Source organism: Vidua macroura, chromosome 1, assembly GCF_024509145.1.
Source record: "Vidua macroura isolate BioBank_ID:100142 chromosome 1, ASM2450914v1, whole genome shotgun sequence".
NCBI lineage: Eukaryota > Metazoa > Chordata > Aves > Passeriformes > Viduidae > Vidua > Vidua macroura.
In genome coordinates, this window is record NC_071571.1 from 59,260,245 (window position 1) to 59,280,526 (window position 20,282).

The 20,282-nt window shown below is 38.6% G+C and overlaps 1 protein-coding gene across 2 annotated transcripts in view; it reads left to right on the plus strand.

Moving 5' to 3' along the window:
- Nucleotides 1-19,085, plus strand: part of SLC12A7 (solute carrier family 12 member 7) — a 73,191-nt gene extending 54,106 nt beyond the window's left edge. The window contains exons 19-25 of one of the 2 annotated variants that reach the window (XM_053972764.1): nt 3,813-3,982; nt 4,133-4,264; nt 6,350-6,457; nt 11,888-12,004; nt 14,027-14,208; nt 17,530-17,663; nt 18,119-19,085. In XM_053972764.1, the coding sequence (XP_053828739.1) occupies nt 3,813-3,982; nt 4,133-4,264; nt 6,350-6,457; nt 11,888-12,004; nt 14,027-14,208; nt 17,530-17,663; nt 18,119-18,210 (935 nt within the window). In that variant the 3' untranslated portion in view covers nt 18,211-19,085. The remainder of the gene's footprint in view (nt 1-3,812; nt 3,983-4,132; nt 4,265-6,349; nt 6,458-11,887; nt 12,005-14,026; nt 14,209-17,529; nt 17,664-18,118) is intronic. The other variant, XM_053972773.1, reaches the window with a different exon arrangement.
- Nucleotides 19,086-20,282: the final 1,197 nt, after the last annotated feature.

A 20,282-nucleotide genomic window follows, 5' to 3' on the forward strand; every position in this document is an offset into this window, starting at 1 on the left:
AAACCCTTTTCCTTGGAAGAGACTGCCTTACCCCTGTCTCTGGCAATGTCCTGAGGTGGTATAGAATAATGTCTGGGTCCTAGCCATGCCCCCTCCTGGCTGTTGCAAAAATTAACTCTGTCCTGGCCAGAAGCAAAACATTATCCACCACATATTTTATACCATTTATGTTGTGCCCAGATCCTACGCCTTCCAACTTACACATATATATACGTATGTATATGAATGTGTGCGTATGTGTATGCACACACACACACACACAAACAAGTATCTTTTCCACAGTCGATATCCATTCCTCCAAGATGTCTCTTGAGTCCATTTAGTCCATGACTGCAGGTTCTAAGTGTTTTCCAGAGCAGGAGGGCTGGTTGCAAGCTGCATCAGGAGGTCAAAACTGGTGCATCTGTTGTAGTCCATGCTCATTGTCCCTGGTTAAGTCCACTTCTCCATTACAAGCCCATCACTATGTTGCATCTCTTTTCCAATGACCTAAGGTATCATTGGCCCATTGAACCAGAAATAATTCAGCATATATTGCCACCTGAGAGACTTCATTCTTGGCTACCCAATGCACTTGTCCATTGTTGCAATGTACTTCAATAGCCTGCCTTTGGGTATGTGTGTATCTACATGGCATGCTTTTACAGCCACCTTCTCTACCCAAGCAGCAATGTCTTGCCACAATTCAGCATCCCAGGTGGTTTTACCTCTGTGCTGCCAATAGGTCTTTTTCAGTAGTTCTAGCCATCCCCACAGAGCATTTACTACCATCTATGAGTCAGTGTACAGCTAGAATGTTGGCCATTTCTTTTGTTCAGTGATACTTAAAGCCGGCTGGATGCCATTCAGCTCCACAACCTGATTTGATCCGCCTTGTCCCTCAATAGCTTCTGTGACTCACCACATAGGAATCCATACAGCAGCCTTCCATTTTCCATGTATCCCTACAAGATGACAGGAACTATCAGTAAAGACAGCATAACACTTTTCTTTTTCAGGTAGCTGATTATATGGTGGGGCCTCCTCAGCATGTATCACCTTTTCCTCCTCTGATTTTAGTACAAAATTTTCACTTTTGGCCTAGTTTGTCATGACTTCCAAGATGCCTGCGTAATCAGGGTTTCCTGTTCAAGCTCACCGTGTGATCAGCATGATCCATTTACTCCACATAACATCAGTGGCATGATGTGTGGAAGGGATTTTCCCTTTGAACATCCAGCCCAGCACTGGCAGTCGGGATGCCAGGAGGAGCTGTGCTTTGGTGCTAATCACTTCTGAAGATGCTTGAACCCCTTTATAATATCCAGTTATAATGCCAGTAGCCCTTTCTCAGTAGGGGTATAACAGGCATCAGATCCTTTGTATGCGAGATTCTTGAACCCTAGGAATCATTGTTGAGTTTCCCCAGGTACTGTCTGCCAGAAACTCCAGGAAGAACTAATCTCCCCAGCTGCAGTATAAAGCACATTTTTCACATCTTGTCCTGTCCTGACTTGCCACGGGCTACTGCATGAAAGTCTTCTGTTTCATTTGTTCAAAAGCCTTCTGTTGTTCAGGACTGCACTTAAAATCATTCTTCTTCCAAGTCATATGATAGAGAGAACTTATTATTTGACTGTGTTCTGGAATATGTATCTTTCAAAATCCACACTTGCCTAGGAAAGCCTGTGTTTCCTTCCTGCTGGTTGGTGAGGCAAACGTAGTTGCTGTTTTGTTGACCACATCCATGGCAATCTGATGGTGTCCATGTTACCATTTGATTCCTAAAATCTGAGTTTCCTGGGCAGGTCCCTTGACCTTACTTTGCTTTATGGTAAAACTGGCCTCCAAGATGATTTGGGTTATCTTCTCCCTTTTCTCAAAAACGTCTGCTGTGTTGCCCCACAAGATGATGTAATCAATGTATTCCAAGTGTTCTGGAGCCTCACCCTTTTCCAGTGCAGCCTTGCTTCTTATAGCAGTGACTCTGTTCCATACTGGCAGGGCATGGGGCATCTCTCTAACTTGCTTGAACTTTTCAAATCTATCTGCAGTCTTGGACAGCCAAAGCATAGTTTCATATCACGGGCAGCAATATCCCAGCATCAGAGCAGCTAAGTCACTAGGGGCTCACACAACTGGTGGCTGAAATTTTTTTTTGTATATCTCACAGCTCATCTGGAGATAGGGATTGGGTGATTATCTCTGGCCCTGCCTGTTCCTCCTATTGTGAGGGCTCCCCTTCCTTTTCATTCTTCACTAAGTGAACTGATTTTGTCTTTGATTTCTTTTTCTATATAGGGGTGACTGCTACTGGCACAGGTTGTTCCTGTGGTTCAGCTGCAGTTTGAGTGGCCACAGTGCCTGTCAGTCTGCCTTCCTCTTCTTCCCCCTGAGACTGCTGTCTAGTATTGCGGAGTGTCCAATAAATAGTAGCCAAGGCCCAGCATGTTGGAGAATTGCCATAGCATGCCTCCCTGGAATTGCCATAGCATTTTTCTGTCAAGTATTCTGTTACTTTACCATGGTCCTGTAGTTCAGGAGTGAAGTTCCAAACCATCGGAGCAGAATAATCCTTCAAAAGCTGGCCCATTTTCTCCCACTTTCTTTGTTACTCATGACTATACACCCTTGGCACAGATCTCTGAGTAACCTCCTAAGAAAAGTCCGTTACTCTAAACGTGGTGTAGACTAAGGAAACCTGGTAGGCTTAGCACCAAGAATATGATTTCCTTAACATCCAAATGGAATTCAGAATTCTCTGAATGTAACAGGCTGAAGGGGGTGTAAAAGGCCAGGAAAAGGGGATGAAAAGCTGGGGAAAATTATCCTGCCCTGTTCCCCCCACAGAGAGTGTATGATTAGTAAACATGCAAAGGTAGTACCTGAGGTAAGAGTAGGAGAGCAACAGTCAATCATCATCTTTGACATTATGATCATCGTCTTTGACATTATGATGTCATAAACTGACATCCCTCAGTATATCAGCAAAGAAATCCTGATCTCTCTTCCTACTCTGAAAAATATCATGAGAAGCACATACAGGAATATATATCAGATTATACTTGAACAGACCAAGCAACATTGCAACCAGTGGCTCCACACCTAAACCAAAAAATGCCTAGATCAAATTTGTTTCCGACCTGCTCTGGCCAGTCTGTTGTTATCTTATCCCATTGTGCCTCACCTCAGACACCAAATAAATATTGTTGTGGCTTAGGAGTAGTACTCCCTAATTTAGTGTTCCCACTGACGCACTAAATCATGCTGCTGCTCGCTCACTTTTCCTTTTTTGTTGAGGCTGGTTGGAGAGGAGAATTGGAGGCGTAAAAGATAAAGATCACATGTTAAGAACAATTTACTGGAAACGACAACAATGTTTAACAGCAAATAGTGTACAAAAGAGAGAATGACGCATATGCAAAAATGCTCACCGTGGAGCTCCACCTGATCACAGCTGTGTCACCTCAACCTCTTCCTCTGTCTTGGAACTGGTACCACCCAAGCACTCCCTCCAGCTCAGCACTATGCTTATTGGACCAGAAGGAACCTCTTCTGTTTGGAAGATACTCCTGCCTGCTTTCAGCAGCATTAAGTAATGTAGAGTAACCTCTGGGTCCTAGCCGCACGTCTCTTTGCTATTGCAAGAATTAACCTTGTCCCAGCTGGAATCAAGACACCCAGCGTATTCCTCTTTTGCCAAGACACCTGGGATATTCCTCTTTTGCCTCAGCAGAATCTGGGAGGGTTTAATCTTTTGAATTTAAAACAAAAGCAAAATCTGTGTATGAAAACTAGGAGTTCTTGATTAAATGTCTTGTTTTCCCTTACAGATACTGTACGAGAAACAACTGCAGCTCAACAAGCACTTTTGGTAGCTAAAAACATTGACTTATTTCCAACAAATCAAGAACGTTTTACTGAAGGAAATATCGATGTGTGGTGGATTGTTCATGATGGTGGTATGCTGATGTTGCTGCCTTTTCTCCTTCGACAGCACAAGGCAAGGACAGCAGAAAATGGCTAGGAATTCATTTTCTAGCACTAAGTGGTTCTAAGCATGTCTAATTAAATACTCCTTCACCTTGTTCAAATAATGCATGGTAATAGCAATCACAGTGTTGCAAACTGTTTTTGTGTATCTTTTTGGTAGGTTTGGAGAAAATGTAAAATGCGTATCTTCACCGTTGCTCAAATGGATGATAATAGCATTCAAATGAAGAAGGATCTTCAGATGTTCTTATACCACCTTAGACTAAATGCTCAAGTGGAAGTTGTTGAAATGGTTTGTTACTACATATTTTTAATGTGCAACTGGGACTAAACTTGAGAAAACAGATTTAGCTTTTTTCAAAGAAAGGGATATTAGCCCAAATACAGGAATTGAAAAATTGCAGTCCCACAAAGAACAAGAAGTTAATCTTACCATGTTATAATGCTGCTGTATGTGGTGGTGAGTTTAATGGGTTTATCAAGTAGAGTTTATTTATGACAACTAGTCCATAGAGCTGGCTCATTCAGAAGGAAAAGCTTGAATTTTTAGCAAGCAGTGAAATGGAAGGCTGAATGTGCTTGATATTAGATATGGTATGGGACAGGATGGACTTGGCTATGTCTCCAACTGCTGTAAGAATACCTCTCTGGAATAAGGAATCCCTAGGCTCAAATGAGAGTTGTTCTTGGCATCACCAGCCTCAGCCAGTACTGAAAGCAGGACAGTATAGCTACAGTTTCACAAGTCAAGGTAGTGACAAAATGAGTTTTGTAACTTTTTTCCTTTTTTAAATATGGGTCATTAACTGTTTAGGAGAAAGGACAAAAGCTATACTCTGTCTAGGCCCACTTTTTTTGGAAACTAAGGATGTAATTTCCAGCACTAAAAGGTGACTAGCATAATGTCCAAAGTAAGACTCATGGGGGAAAAAAAAACCAACCAAAACTTTTACTCATTCTGAAGTGGGATGAAGATGAGTAAACTGGTTGAAAACTTCTACCACCACAAGTTTCTAGAATCACCTGAACTTATTAAAAGGTTTATCATACTAATCAATCATAAAACAATTTTAAGAATTTTTTTAATTACTTAGGAAAAAAATTACTTGTGAAAAAATTTACTGTTCTTTGCTTAGAGTACTGAATGTGAAAATCTCAAATGCTGTGGCATGTACAGTTGAAAGAACACAGAGTGCCATGAAATGGCTTGGCTGAATTTTGAGCAGAAGACAGTATAGAAAGTTGTGTTTGTTTCAGCTGGGGTAGAGTTAATGTTCTTCATGGCAGCTGGTATGGGGCTGTGTTTTGGATATCTGCTGAGCATATTGGGATGTTGTTGTTATTGTGAAGCAGGGCTTACACAGAATGAAGATCTTTTCTGCTTTTCGTACTGCCACACTGGCAAGGAAGTTGGGGGAATTGTCCCAAACTGACCAAAGGGATATTCCAGACCATATGACATCATGCTTAGTATATAAGCTGGGGAGAAGAAGGAAGAAGGGGGGAATGTTTGGAGTGATGCTGTTTGTTTTCTCAAGTAACCATTATGCATGATGGGGACCTGCCCATGGGAAGTGGTGAATTAATACCTTGTTTTGCTTGCTTGTGTGCACAATTTTTGCTTTTCCTATTAAACTGTCTTTATCTCAACCTATGAGTTCTCTAGCTTTTATCCTTCTGATTCTCTCCCATATCCACTTGTGGGGGAGTTAGAATCTGCATGGGCCTTGGTTGCTGGCTGGGGTTAAACCACTACAGAAATACAATTTATTCTTTTCTTCTGTCGGTAATATTTAATTCTGAGAATCTTCCAGAGGATAAGAGATATGTTACAAGTCAGTGATAACACAGGTGACTCCTATAGATTTTTATATTGTATTTTAGTTTTCAGCCAGTATGAGAATATATGCCAGAATTTCTTGCTGTGGCAAGAAATGGCTTTGTTTATGAACATTTCTCTCTGATGAAAGGATAATGTGTTATTTGTGCCTAACAGTTACAGTTTTTTAAGGAAACAAGTGTCCACATATGCACAGGTAGCACCAATGCAGACCCAGTTTAAATAAGTGCTTTCAACTCTCACTTCTGCAACCTAGTTGGAACAGAATAGTGGAAAGTCTGTTCCAAGTACCTAAAATGTAGATAAAATCACAATAATATTGTTACAGTAGGATAGTTCACTGTATGAAATTGCTGTTCGAAGATTAGGTTTTAAGAATGAGGACGGAAGTGATCGATTAATTATGTGCTTAGGCTTACTCTAATGCCATAAATACATCCACCAAATGAATACAGATATGAGAGATGCACTATCTAAATGTTGTTCTTCTAAACAGTACTTTTTTTCTGGTGTTTCTAATGCCAATTTATTTTGCAGTTTGAAAATGATATTTCTGCGTTCACATATGAGAAGACGCTTATGATGGAACAGCGATCTCAGATGCTAAAACAGATGCAGCTATCAAAGAATGAAAGAGAAAGGGAGGTAGGAACTTAGACTTGACAGGATGTTCCGTAAAAAATCTGAAAGAACAATCTTCTAGCTGTAGCTTCTAACTAGTCAAAAACTTCCATAACTGCATTGTGTTTCTCTACAACCAGTTTTACTTACAAGATTAAAGTTATATGGGGAAAGAAATAACTTTTTTTTAAATAGATTTTAAGAGTTTTCCTGGTTTTGTTGAGTGTAAGTGTTGATTAGCAAAACATTTAAGCCTCAGTGTGGAATACATTCAGAGTCTTTCCAAACTTGACATCAGTAGCTAAGATTCATGATTACACAATTGGACTGATTATCTTTTATTGTGATTTGGTCTTAGGATCATAGAATCATTTATGTTAAAAAAGACCTTTAAGTCAAGTCTGACCACTAACCTAATGCTGCCAAGTCCACCACTAAACCATGTCCCTAAGTGCCATATCTACGTGTTGTTTAAATACCTCCGGAGACTCAACTCCAGCCACCTCCCTGGACAGCCCATTCAAATGCTTGATAACCATATTAATGAAGAAATTTTTCCTAATGTTCAATCTAAACATCCTTTGGTACTACTTAAGGCCATTTCCTCTTGTCCTCTCATTTATTACTGGGGAAAAGAGACCAACCCCACGTCACTACAACTGTCTTCCAGGTAGTTGAATAGAGTGAGAAAGTCCTTCCTGAGCCTCCTTTTCTCCATGCTAGAGAACCCTACCTCCTTCAGCCACTCCTCGTATGACTTACAAATATACCATATTACACAATATAATACAAAATTGTTCAAATCATACTGACTGTGCTTTTGTTTCTGCATTGTTTTGAATGTTTTATGAATCAACTCTTTTTTTTGGAACCAAAATTAGCCCAACAAACTATAATCCTATAATATCAAGATAGAAATGCTGGTTTTGCTGCTCCCCTATCCTTACTATTTTGCATATTATAGCAACAAGCTTCATTCAGCTGTATTTTTATGAATATTTGTAACTTATAAGTCCTTTCCTTTTGGCTTGTGCTTCTACCCCCTCATCTATTCTGCTAACTCTTTCAGTATTATCAAGACCTTTTAGTGATGTAGAAGATAGTGAATGCTCTGGCTTTGCCATCACATAAATGATTTCCATCGTATAGCAAACAAGAGAACTCTACTGTGTTTAATTGCTCATAGTAAAACAGCTAGATTTCTTTTTCATATGGCTTTTCTTTTTTGGTGTTAATTGTACAAGTCCGAGCAGTTTGGAGGATTTATGCTTTTTTCCTTTTATTTCTCCTCTTCTCTCTATTCATTTTTCCACCTCACAGGATTTTTTAAAGGTTTTTAAAGATGCCTGCTATTGTTACAGTTTCTTGCTGTAAAACGTCTTTCTTACCCATCTCACGCTAGTTTTCTTTCAATTTGAGCCTGCCTAATATCCTCCAGTAAAAAACCAAACTTTTCTGTACAACTCATTCAGTCTTATTGTTTCTTTACTAAGCAGTAATATTTTTCCAGTGTAGTTTGAGTAATTTATCTTTTGTAGATCTTGAAGGATTTAACTTCCACATGATTAGTAAGAGCTAGTGCTCCGTATTCTATAGCACATAAATTGCAGAGGAGATGGAAGAATTTCTTCTCAGCTCTGAGCTGCTTGGCATCTGGACTATACTTCAGAGTATTATTTGCTTGGAAGTCTTTATTTCTTTCTATTCCCTCCATATAATTTTTTTTCTTTATTACTCACTTTTATCTGAACTTTACCATCACCATTATAGCATCAATTTCTTCCTTCTTATCAGGCAGGGTAAAATCTGAGACATTCAAAATACCACTGAATTTATTTCAGGGTCTGAAGTAAAACCCTTGATAACTCCAGAAACCTCTAGTACTGGGAACCTACTAGTACTCTAGTTGCCTTGTCCAAAAATAAAAGTCATCTCCATCTATTGTTTCTGGTTAGGATATCTAAATCTACCTTGTTCTTTTGTATTTTCATAAGAAAATGTGGTTTATTGAAGCGACTGCCGGAACCTGGGATAACTCTTAGAACTCTGGCGCCGTGCCACAAGTGGGGAACTGCCTCGGTATGGGGATTTACCAGAGGCAGAACCTTTAGAACCACTTGCTCTAAGGTGCGAGACACAAGCCACGACAGGGACCAGGCAGAGGAGAAAGGAGGAGGCTCTCTGTCTTAAGGTTCCACAAGGAACAGTTTATTCCAGGTGAAGGAAGCAGGACAAAAAGCCTCTAGTTCTATTGTGCAAGGGGTTTTTTTCAGATACAAGTCGGGGGTATACACAAACAGCTAACCAATAGGGAATCCTCAGGGGAGGAGTGAGGGGATTACATCAAGTGTCTGGGGCCAATTGGAGTAGGAGAGTGGAGAGGATGGGGCACATGGGCCAATGGGGCTTTGAGGAGTATGGGCATTCCAAAGGGGTGTTGCAGACAGGGATTGGCCTGAGGTTTAAGTGGCAGAGAAGGTTTGGGAATCAAGGGGTGGGTCGCCTTGACAGGCAGGGAAAGAGCTGAAACAAGGGGCGGGGAATGGCATGAGGGACAGTTTTGAGGGAGGGTAAAACCCTGGGGTAAACCAACTCGGGGAGAACATGGAGGTACAACGTAACAAACCACTTATCAAGGAATCAGTAAAATAAATTCGAACCACAACAGTTTATTTATGTCTTCGCTTCCTCTGGAGCTACAAGATTAGTATATACACACAGAGTGCTCAGCCCATTCTTACTCTGATCATCTTTTTTTTTATTAGCTGAGCCATTCTTTTCAATTTTTTGCTGACGTCCAAAACATTTCTTTTATTAGTATCACTAGTTCAAATTAGCATTGCTTTTCTTTTTAATATCTGTCTCCAGGCATTAAAATATAACCTGGTATTCCAGTTTTGAATACTGAGTGTAATTTGGTTTCCTGTTACCACCAAGATTAGTGCTTTTGTGCATGTATACCTTCAAATGAGGCTTAGGCCTTCCCAAAGTGGAGACTTTTCTTTGGTACAGTGTTTATTTGTTGTTTCAGTTATAAGCATGCTTTTACCCCTGAGCAATCACCCTCATCCTCCCTTCTCCTGTCACTTTTTTAAAAGAAAATTGATTTGATCTTGCCTCTGGGTTTTCTAGTAGAACTGGGGATAGAGGACTCACCAGATCTTTGTTTACTTTTTTGGAAAACTTGATCAATTTGCTTCTATTTGGGTATAAATATAATATATGCCTGCAAAGCATAACATAGGCAACTTAGGTCTAACTGGTAAACAATTATTTATTTGACTTAGTCAGTAGTGCTACAAAGGGGAAAGAAAATGTAGAGCCTCATTCCCTTTCTTGCTTCCTTTTTTGGTGGTTGTTGACTTCTTTCTCTGGTTAATCCTCACTAAGGACTCTTGGGCAAAGCAATGATAATGGGACCTGTGAGAAGGTGATAATACTTTGTACCAATAAATTGTCTTGGGTTGTGTTATTAGGCAAGATTGGCAGAAATCTGGGTGCATGCAGGTGAGGAGCACAATTATAGTTTGTGAATTATTAGATTTTTAGGTTTTTAGGTTTTTACAGTTGAAAAGTAGCTTTCTCACATGCTTTAATTTTTTTCATGCTTTTGATTGTAATTGAGTGAAAAATTTCACCTGAATATATACATATATGAAAGGATGTGACCCTCAAAAACAAGTGAATATTTGAGCTTCCCACAGAGATGGAAGGATTTTCACAAATGTCTGTAAAGGGACTTCATAACTAACTACTAAACATTTAAAAATTATCCCCCCATTATCCAAGAGGATGCAGTCAGAAAACTGCTGAGATGCTTGGATATTCATAAATCCATGGGACCAGATGGGATCCATCCCAGGGTAATGAGGGAGCTGGCAGATGAGCTTGCAAAGCCGCTCTCCATCATTTACCATCAGTCCTGGCTCACTGGTAAGGTTCCAGATGACTGGAAGCTGGCCAATGTGACACCCATTCATAAAAAGGGTGGGAAGGAGGATCCTGTTAATTATAGGCCGGTTAGCCTGACCGCAGTACCCGGTAAGGTTATGGAACAGTTTATATTGAGTGTCATCGCACAGAACTTACAGAATGGCCAGAACATACATCAGACCCAGCCTGCATGGGTTTAGGAGGGGTAGGTCATGTTTGACCAACCTGATCTCCTTTTATGACCAAGTGACCCGCCTGGTGGATGCAGGAAAAGCTGTTGATGTTGTGTACCTGGACTTCAGCAAGGCCTTTGACACTGTCTCCCATAGCATACTCCTGGAAAAGCTGGCAGCCCACGGCTTGGACAGGAGCACTCTTTGCTGGGTTAAGAACTGGCTGGATGACCGGACCCAGAGAACAATGGTGAACGGTGCTGCATCCAGCTGGCGGCCAGTCACCAGTGGTGTCCCTCAGGAGTCTGTGCTGGGGCCAGTTCTGTTCAATATCTTTATGGATGACATGGATGAGGGGATTGTGTCTTCCATTGGTAAATTTGCAGATGACACTAAGCTGGGAGTTTGTGTCGATCTGTTGGAAGGTAGGAGGGCTCTGCAGAGAGACTTGGAATGGTTGAATGGATGGGCAAAGTCCAATAGGATGAAATTTAATAAATCCAAGTGCCGAGTCCCGCATTTTGGCCCCTGCAAATAACCCCCTGCAACGATATAGGCTGGGGACGGTGTGGCTGGACAGTTCCCAGGCAGAAAGGGACCTGGGGGTACTGGTCAACAGCCAGCTGAACATGAGCCAGCAATGTGCCCTGGTGGCCAAGAAGGCCAATGGCATCCTGGTCTGTATCAGGAATGGTGTGGCCAGCGGGAGCAGGGAGGTCATCCTTCCCCTATATTCGGCATTGATGAGGCCACACCTTGAGTGCTGGGCCCCTCAGTTTAGGAAGGATGTTGAGATTCTTGAGCACATCCAGAGAAGGGCAGCTAGGTTGGGAAGGGGCTTGGAACACAAGCCTCATGAGGAACAACTGAGGGAGCTGGGGTTGTTTAGCCTGGAGAAAAGGAGACTCGGGGTGACCTTATCACTCTCTGCAACCTCCTGAAAGGTGGTTGTAGTCAGGTGGGGTTGGTCAGTTTCACCAGGCAGCAACTGACAGAATGAGACGACACAGTCTCAAGCTGCATCAAGGGAAATAGAGGTTGGATATTAGGAAAAAGTTTTTCACTGAAAGAGTGATAAAGCTCTGGAATGGCCTGCCCAGGAAGGTGGTGGAGTCACCATCCCTGGATGTGTTTAAAAAAAGACTGGATATGGCACTTGATGCCATGGTTTAGTTGAGGTGTTAGGGCATGGTCGATTGATCTTGAAGGTCTCTTCCAACCTCAAAAGAATTCTGTGAAAAAGAGCCTTATGAGCTGATACCACATCTTATCTATTTATGAAGAATAATATGATATTTGCTTTTTACTGTAGACATTTTTTTTGTCATTGGTAACATTTTTGTCCTAGATTCAGAGCATCACAGATGAGTCTCGAGGCTCAATTAGAAGAAAAAGCTACTCCAGTCCATTGTCCATTGTCCAAGATACTCAGGCACTGCTGACTAATGATTATCAAGAGGAAGAGGTAGTTGGGCATAGTGCTGACCATGACTAGACATATTTTCCATTGCAACACTTCAAGTACCACTGTTGCAGACTGAACTACACATTTCTGAAACTGTCTATTTTCTTAAGAGCCAGAAGCAGGGTGTTACATTAATGAACATATTTCATGCTTTCACAAACCATTGACTTCCTTTATAGTTCCTCTCTTGAAGTACTGAAGATTCTCAGAGACTGTATTGATATACTAGGTCTTTCAAGGAGCACAAGCCGTTTTTATTTGCAAGCCATTATTAACCCATATATGTCATTACTGTATTCTGTGGCTGACATTGAAAGGAAATGGACTGATGTAATCAATGAGTTTAGTGTGCACTTGAAGTGTTGCTCATATGTAAAATGTGTAGCTTAGTTTGTAGAAGTGCTGTATACCTTTGTATTTCCCTTTTGTCATGGAGTGAGAGAGCAACATGTTGTGTATCATTAATTGAATTTAGTATCAAAATAGCAGTTAACAAAAATGTGCTTTTGTTGTGTTTGCATTTTTATAAACATGTATTATAAGTCCAGAATTTCTCTTGGTCTCACTGTCTTTCTAAAAATGGCAAATTTTCTTCCATTGAAGCATAGTTGTACTGAACTCATCTTACAAGTACAATACAAATACAAAATTTCGTTACAATGAAATGGATACTGCTGCATGGTATTTGCAATATTGGCATGTATTTGTTAGCTTTTTTGATTCTCGTGATATAACTGTATTCACAGGAACTTCTGCTTTGTGGTCTTGACTCATCATTTAATCATCTGTGAATGTAGGAGGACCATCATACTAAGAGATATTTATGTGAACCTCACAACTGAACTCCAGAATTTGGGAATCCTGAAGGATAGGGACTAGGAAATATTTTAGGGAATATACTGAAGCTCAAAGGCGTTTAAAACCACCTGCAATTCAGTTTGTGAACCACTAGAGGAATTGCTTTTCTGAGAACTAAAGTAGAATTCTCATCTGCTTGGGTTTTAGTAATGGTTTTTATTGAACTGAATGAAATTCTTAATTACCAGTTATGTAGGGGGACCATGACTATGTCTAACATGTGAATAATTGATGTTCCCAAATGGAACAGGGGCTTCAACTCATGATTTAACAAGTCTCTGAATAGCTTTCAGACCTGTTAAATATCTTAAACAAAAAGCAAACAATCACAGGATAAAAGAAATACCACCTCCAAAATAGAAAAGTTCAAAGCACACAAAGAATCCTGCCCCAAATTACCAATTCACTTACAATTTTTAGAGCCTAAGGTACTGTATTTGTGTTGTATTTGATGGAAATAGAGAAGCCTATAGACAAAGTATTACAAGGAAAAGTAAGTAAATAATGTGTTAAATATTTATTCTTTTCCTCCAAAGAAGCAAGGAGAATGGAAAATAGAAAACACAATATTCTTCCCACATGCATATGCACTTTTTTATTCTTGAAGTTGATTAGAATTTCTACTGTTAAAAGGGAAGAGAAGACCCCTTCATGGCTAGATTGGTTGGATTTGTTATGTAATATGCTCTTGTAGGCATAAATAATCTAATTCAATAACCTAAATCTATAACTAGACTTCAATTTAGCCAGTCCCATACTGGCATCAGAGATTCATGTTGTAGTTCAACTAAAGGCATGTGAAATGGACAATGTTTACAACAGTATCTGAGAAAATAATGTAACTTGTGAACAATGAAAGTTTTTCATTGGCAAAACACCCGATGTTAATAAAGTACTCTCTGGTAGAATTCAACCTCACTTTATTTCATTACAAAAGTAACGCTTCACGTAAGATATAGTCTTGCAAATATAAACAAATAAGAATATTTTTACAAGCAATTTCACTTCATGCTCAAGTCACAATAGTCTCATATTTGTTCACAAAGTAAAGGTGCATTTTTCTTCAGCTTCTTTGATTCTTTGGTTTTCAAAACTGTAAAAACATGTAATTTACAAATGCTGGTTTTGGCTGACTTTTGGGGTGATTATTTGTTTTGTGGCCAGGCTCAGCTGATCCATGATAAAAACACTGCCTCACGCTCTGCTCCAGCAGTTGAAGCAAGTGTGGCTGCTGCTGTGCCAGAGAAAGTGCAGATGACCTGGACTAAAGAAAAGTTTGTAGCAGAAAAGCATAAAAACAAGGATTCAAATGTGTCTGGCTTTAAAGATATTTTCAACATGAAGCCGTAAGTATGCATGTGGTATTTGGAGCTTTTTATTTCATTGTGTGTATTTTAATGGGGGGGGGGGGGTTCTAGTTTGTTGTTTTATCTGGGTTTTGTTTTTTAAGAGATTCTGCTTTATTTAAAATTGAATACAAAAATTGAGCTTTTCATGCACTTAAATGGCATCCTTATAAAAATAGCATAGACTTGGGTGGAATGACTGTAAAGAGTCATTCACAAGAATGTTGTGAATGAAGTTTAAATATGACAGCCTTTAAGCTGCTAACTCAACTTTTGGATTGTACCAGAAAGCATATGTGTTAAAAAGCTTAATAACTTTTTATTTCTTCCTGTGGGTGAAAAATTAGTGTGTATGTCCCTGTATTTTTATTATGTTTGGTATTAGAGGGAGTTCCAAAGAAGCAGATAGTCTTTCAAGACATTTAGCTTATGTTTTTGAGTTTAGGTGAGTGATTTTGGGTGTGGGGGGTGTTTTGTTGGGAAGAGAGAGGGGTGAGTTGGTTGTTTGTATGTTTGTTTTAATGGACATTCAGCCCTCATCCTGTAAATTAAAGAAATATAAAACTTGTGTAAATATATCTGTATTGCTATATTAAGTATTTCCTGTTTAAATATTCCTTAATGTCTTTTTCTTAAATAGATAAGAGCTACTCCCTGCATCAAACCAATGTAGTAGACACAAAAAAAATGACAGAGAGAAATCAGCTTGTTTGTTTCCTCATGTTGTAATGTTAAGCACTCACATGCATCTTTTCTTAGTTCTGGAAGACTGCACTTAGAAGCATAGCATAAATTCTTTTCTGCACATGACCAAACCAAAACTGTGGATGTCAAGGGAAATCTTAATATCTAAATGAAACACATCTTAAATCTGGGACTTGTAGGCAATGCAGTTAGAAAGTGTATTTCAAATTAGTACTTTAAAGTCATAAGTCCTGGATTTGCTTTGAGCTCTTTAGAAACAGCTTGCCTTCTGCACATTCCAAAAATTATTGTGCTCATGCTGTAAAGCATTGTCCTAGGCTGCATATACTCTAATCATTAGGGGTTTTTAAAATTCATATCTTTGAAACATTTCTTATTACTACTTTAGAATTGTGCAAAACACTGATTTCAGATATTATTATTTTAAGACTACTATGTGTAGTTGGGTAGAAATTACAGTTCAAACTTGGGGTGCCTGTACAGTATATTAATATTGTTGACTTTAAAATGTACCTGATGGCATAATTTTTTTTTTCTATGCATTTGCTTCCCTTTCACATAGAGAATGGGAAAATCTGTAAGTCTAAATTTCACTTCACCTAAACAACAAACGCTGGGTTCTCTGGTTCTTGTGATCTTGTACATTTTATGCATGCTTCTAAATTGTAATTTGCAATGCATGTATTCTTTTGTTCCTTGTTTAATATACTGTGATTTAGCATGTCCCTGAAAAAAATATCATTGTGACTTGTTAATCTTCCCTTAAATATGATCAACTTTCTTTTCAAGGTAAGTCACAAAACATGTGTTATAGTTTCTGTAAGAATGTAAAACTTGACAGTACTTCTCTGCACCAGCATAATATTTAGAGTTCTAATTAATTACATTATAAAATGAATTTTTTTTTTCTGGAAGAATAGCCTCCCATTGTCCTATAACTACTTGGACAATAGGGAATATTTGTTCACAAAGGGAACTTTCTTGTTTCATCAAAAGTCAGTTCTTGCCTGCCTTCTACCAACCCAAGCATTTGTAGAAATCACATAAGTTCGGACATACATTGGGTATGACAGCACACAAAAACGGAATACTACATCTCTTGAGTTGAACTCACTTGACTGCTCTGGTTTTTTTTCAAAGTTCAGCATTTTCTTAATTTTATCTGCTTAGCAAATTGAGCTTCTTATAAAAATTTTGGACGTTTACTTTGTCTACTATGTATTATTTCAGTTCTACCAGTGCTTGAAGGATAAGTGATGTTAGCCTCACTTCACATTTTACACACCACCAGCCTTTATTTCAGTGCTGAATTTTTGCCCACTCTGTCACAAAGTTACACCCTGCATTTTATTTTTGGTTTAGCAATGTTTTAGTTTCAGTATTTATGCATCTCAGTTATACAATCTTTCCTCTCTTCATAGTTCTTTTTGGTCTTCTCAAAATGCAATTCTGCTTCCAAAAAATGGAACTTCAAGCTTTCCTTTGTTCCATATATAGTTTTTGTACAGTTTGCTTTTAGGATAGGTGGCCAACATGATAGAAAGTCCCCCAGGAGGGTCTGATAAACTCAGTTTTAGAAATATGATTCGCTTAGAGGGGGAAGATGGGAGGTGGCAGAGCATGAAGAATCAGTTTAATTGATAGGGCTGGTTTCCACTGGCCACTAAATTTCAAGCCAAATACCTTTTAACTATTTATTTGGGAAAAAAAAAAAAAAACCAACAACAAAAAAACCAACAACAAACCAAAACAGAAACAACCCCTACTTTTAGGCAGCAGATCTTTTAGATAAATGGACTATGGTAAAGTTTGAATATTTTGGTCACACTGTAGCATATGACTCATTTCCAGCCTTGGCTAACTCTACACACAGCTCTTTCTCAGGAACTGTAAGGAAACTTCTTTTGTTCTGAAAAATCACTGAGCCATACAAAAGAGATAGTAAAATAAGGACATTTAAAAAATCCTAGCAGTTTTTTCTTCTTGTGCACAGATCTACAACAATTATCTTTGTAGATGAAACAAGGAAAATATTAGGTAATGTTGATAATGTAAAGGGATAAGCTCAATTTCAGTTCACTGCTTACTGCCATACTGTTGCAACATAAGAAGTTAGCAATTTTTTCAAAATTCTATGGTGTTTGTGAATTTTCTTCACCAGCTTGTAGAATTTTTAATGTTTCCAAAGAAGCTTGAGTAAAATCTTTTACTGTACAACATAAATACTGTGATTTTTCCATTGCATTCCTGGAATTTCATTGTTTGGAAATTCTTGTGTAAATCCAGTTACTTTTTTATGTAAGTCAATAAATGAGATTCTTAGTGGTTCTTGTTTGACCTGTAATATCTATTGAAATCAAGTTTTTGATTCATCTTGGTAAAAGATAATTGAAAACTGGAAGATTTGTGCATTTTGACAATTTACTTAGAACTGCTTGAATTTCAAAGTTAAATGTTCTTGTCAAAGGTATTGCATTTTATTTATTTTGAATATGTACAAATACTAGTATCCATGAAAATAGCTTGTTTTACATACTTATAATTTCAAATAAATATTGTATGATTCAATTATGTAAGTGTTATAACAATGCTGACAAATATTTCTTTGCATGCTAGGAATCAGTCAAATGTGAGAAGAATGCACACTGCTGTGAAGCTCAATGGAGTAGTGCTTAATAAATCACAGCATGCTCAGCTAGTTCTCCTGAATATGCCTGGACCTCCTAAAAACAGAAAAGGGGATGAAAACTGTATCCTCTACTGTATTGATTCCATATTTCTTGAAACTGAGAATTTAATTTTTGTGATTCTGCCATTACGTGTTGGGATAACCATTACTACGTATGGTAAGCATAAGTCTGCCTATAAGAAAATGACAAAAAGAGAGTTAAAAAATAAAAGATAAAAAATCTTGATTGGGGGGGTGGTTTATTGATATAAAGGATTTCCTTAACTTTAAACTAATTTTAAAATTTCCTATTCTTATCTTTTCTGTAGGTGAGTAGGGCAAAACTAGGAATTTCCCCCAAGTTAGGCCTTACTTCCACTTGAATAACTGGGTAACAGGACAGTAAAGGGTGACACAGAAAAACTCTTTGATGAAACTGTTGAACTCTATTTTTGCATTATATGTCAGACTTTTTGAGAGATTGCTAGATATTTTGTTTCTCTTCTGAATAAATTCCTTGACCAAATGGTATTTCAGACATGGAATTTCTGGAAGTTCTGACAGAAGGTCTAGATAGAGTTCTCCTAGTCCGAGGCAGTGGACGTGAAGTGATCACCATTTATTCTTAATCTGTTTGCATGTGTTTTTCAAACACAACACATCCCCACCATAAGAAAATGAAGTTTTTTGGCCATAATTTGAGCAGCTTCTTTGTCTTCTAGTGCATTGAAAATTAGCTGCAAGCTGAATCTTCTGATGATGTGGGGTTTTTTTCCTAGCAAGATGTTCAATTTAAATAATATTTTAAGCAGATTTATGTAGAAAATTAATAAATGGTGAATTAATAAATGGTGGATAGCTTAGGATATTTATATGTAGCATATTCTAACACTTTTTAAGCTGTGCTAAAACAAAAAAAAATGGTAATGCAATCATATTTTTAAAGATACAGAAATGTCAGCAACTTTTGATTATTTTAATGTTTGTTCTGCATCTAAATAAAAGGGAAAGGTTTTAGAAAAGGTTGTCTTTTTTTCTTACCAAAATGCTGCTATATTGCTTCTTTGGGAATTAGTTGTGGTTCAGGAGCCTTCCTTCAGAGATGTATACAGCCAGTCAAATTTGTTTATGTTGTGCATTAAGTGTTTCCCAGAAGTTCGTTATTTGCAATACCTGTTAAAAATAATATTTCTGTATTTAAAGTACTGAGGTAGATGAAACCTCCAGATGATAGTAAACAGATAAGCCGTGTGAGTTTTTTTTCTATGAGGTACTGGCAGTTACCGTTATTTTGAATGATTATAACAATAATGAAACATGAGAGCGTCCATCTTATATGAAGGCTATGGTACAGGAACTCCACCTGGTTCCAAATATAATTCAACAGTTGATAAACCACAACAAGGTGGTTAATGAAATGCAGTCTCTTGTTTTCAAATCTGTATATTTTGAAAATATATGTATGTGCTGCTGTTTGAAATAAAATCTGCTTTTCTGAACTGAACGAGCTCCTAAGTGTTTTTCATTTGAAATTGTTGAGTAGTTTAGGTGCTCAATAGAAACCTTTTGCTCCTGTTACTATTCTGTTCCTTTTTAGGCGGTCTTTAGTTTTGTAAATGTTGTTTAAGACCTAAAGTGTATCAGAATATTGTTCTGCTCTAAAAAGAATGGGTCTGTTTAAACATATAAACCACTATTTTATTTTTTCCTTTTTTTATTCCTTTGTAATACAATCAAGATGTGAGTTGCTCAGATTAGAACAAGAGTGATGCAGTGCCCAAGTCCCTGGCTAGGCTCAAGGCCAGTGTTTTTATCATAACACTCAGGTGAAGTAAGACAAAGCTATAAACAGCAAAAGCTGAAAGCAGCCATTACCTGTCCCTGTGGTTTGATGCACAGGAACAGAGGGAATAAAAAGGTAATCAGGTGGCCCAGTGAACTCCTGATGAGTCAAAAGCACTGCTGGGATACTTCAAAAGGCACTTGGAAAGGCATGCTGCACACAAGAATGTCCCCATATACCACTGGGTGTGACTGCAGCTGTATGCCTTGGGTTAGGAATAGGTTTATGCATAGGCGCTCAGAGGTACCTTGGGAGGACACCAAAGACACTCCACAGGCTCTTAGGTACAATGAAAGGCAGATGAAGGTCCTGTGGACAGATCAGAAGGCATGTGGAGGTTCTAGATTTGCACAGTGTATAAATTGAATTAAAAAACATTCTCAGGCTAGTGAGAAGAAAAACATCAGCACATGCCCCTACTGCACTCTATACGTCTCTAAGCCTTTCATGGGACATATTAAAAGGCACTCCATGGGCTGTGGTGCAGGGCCATCAGCAGGCATTTATAGAACTGATATGTGGGGTTGTGGGTTGGAGACAGACACATGACACAACACTGGTAGGTAATCAGCAAACAGCAATGAGTTCAATATGTCTGCCCCTTTTATATGGGCTTTGGATTTCCTGGGCTCAGATAGTTGATTGGATGACCTCTCTCTGCCCAGCTCTCTAGCCAGTGGTGTATCAGCATCTAAGCTAGAACAGTGTTGGCTGAGGTCTTTGCTTGGGTTTGAATCCAACCTATCCGTACCTTATCCAGGGACTTATTTTCTTCTAGGTTGGTTGAGTTTAGAGGGCAGCTTCAGATCAGCTGCAATGCGACAAGAAGACAACTGCAGATAGCTCATAGTAAAAGTT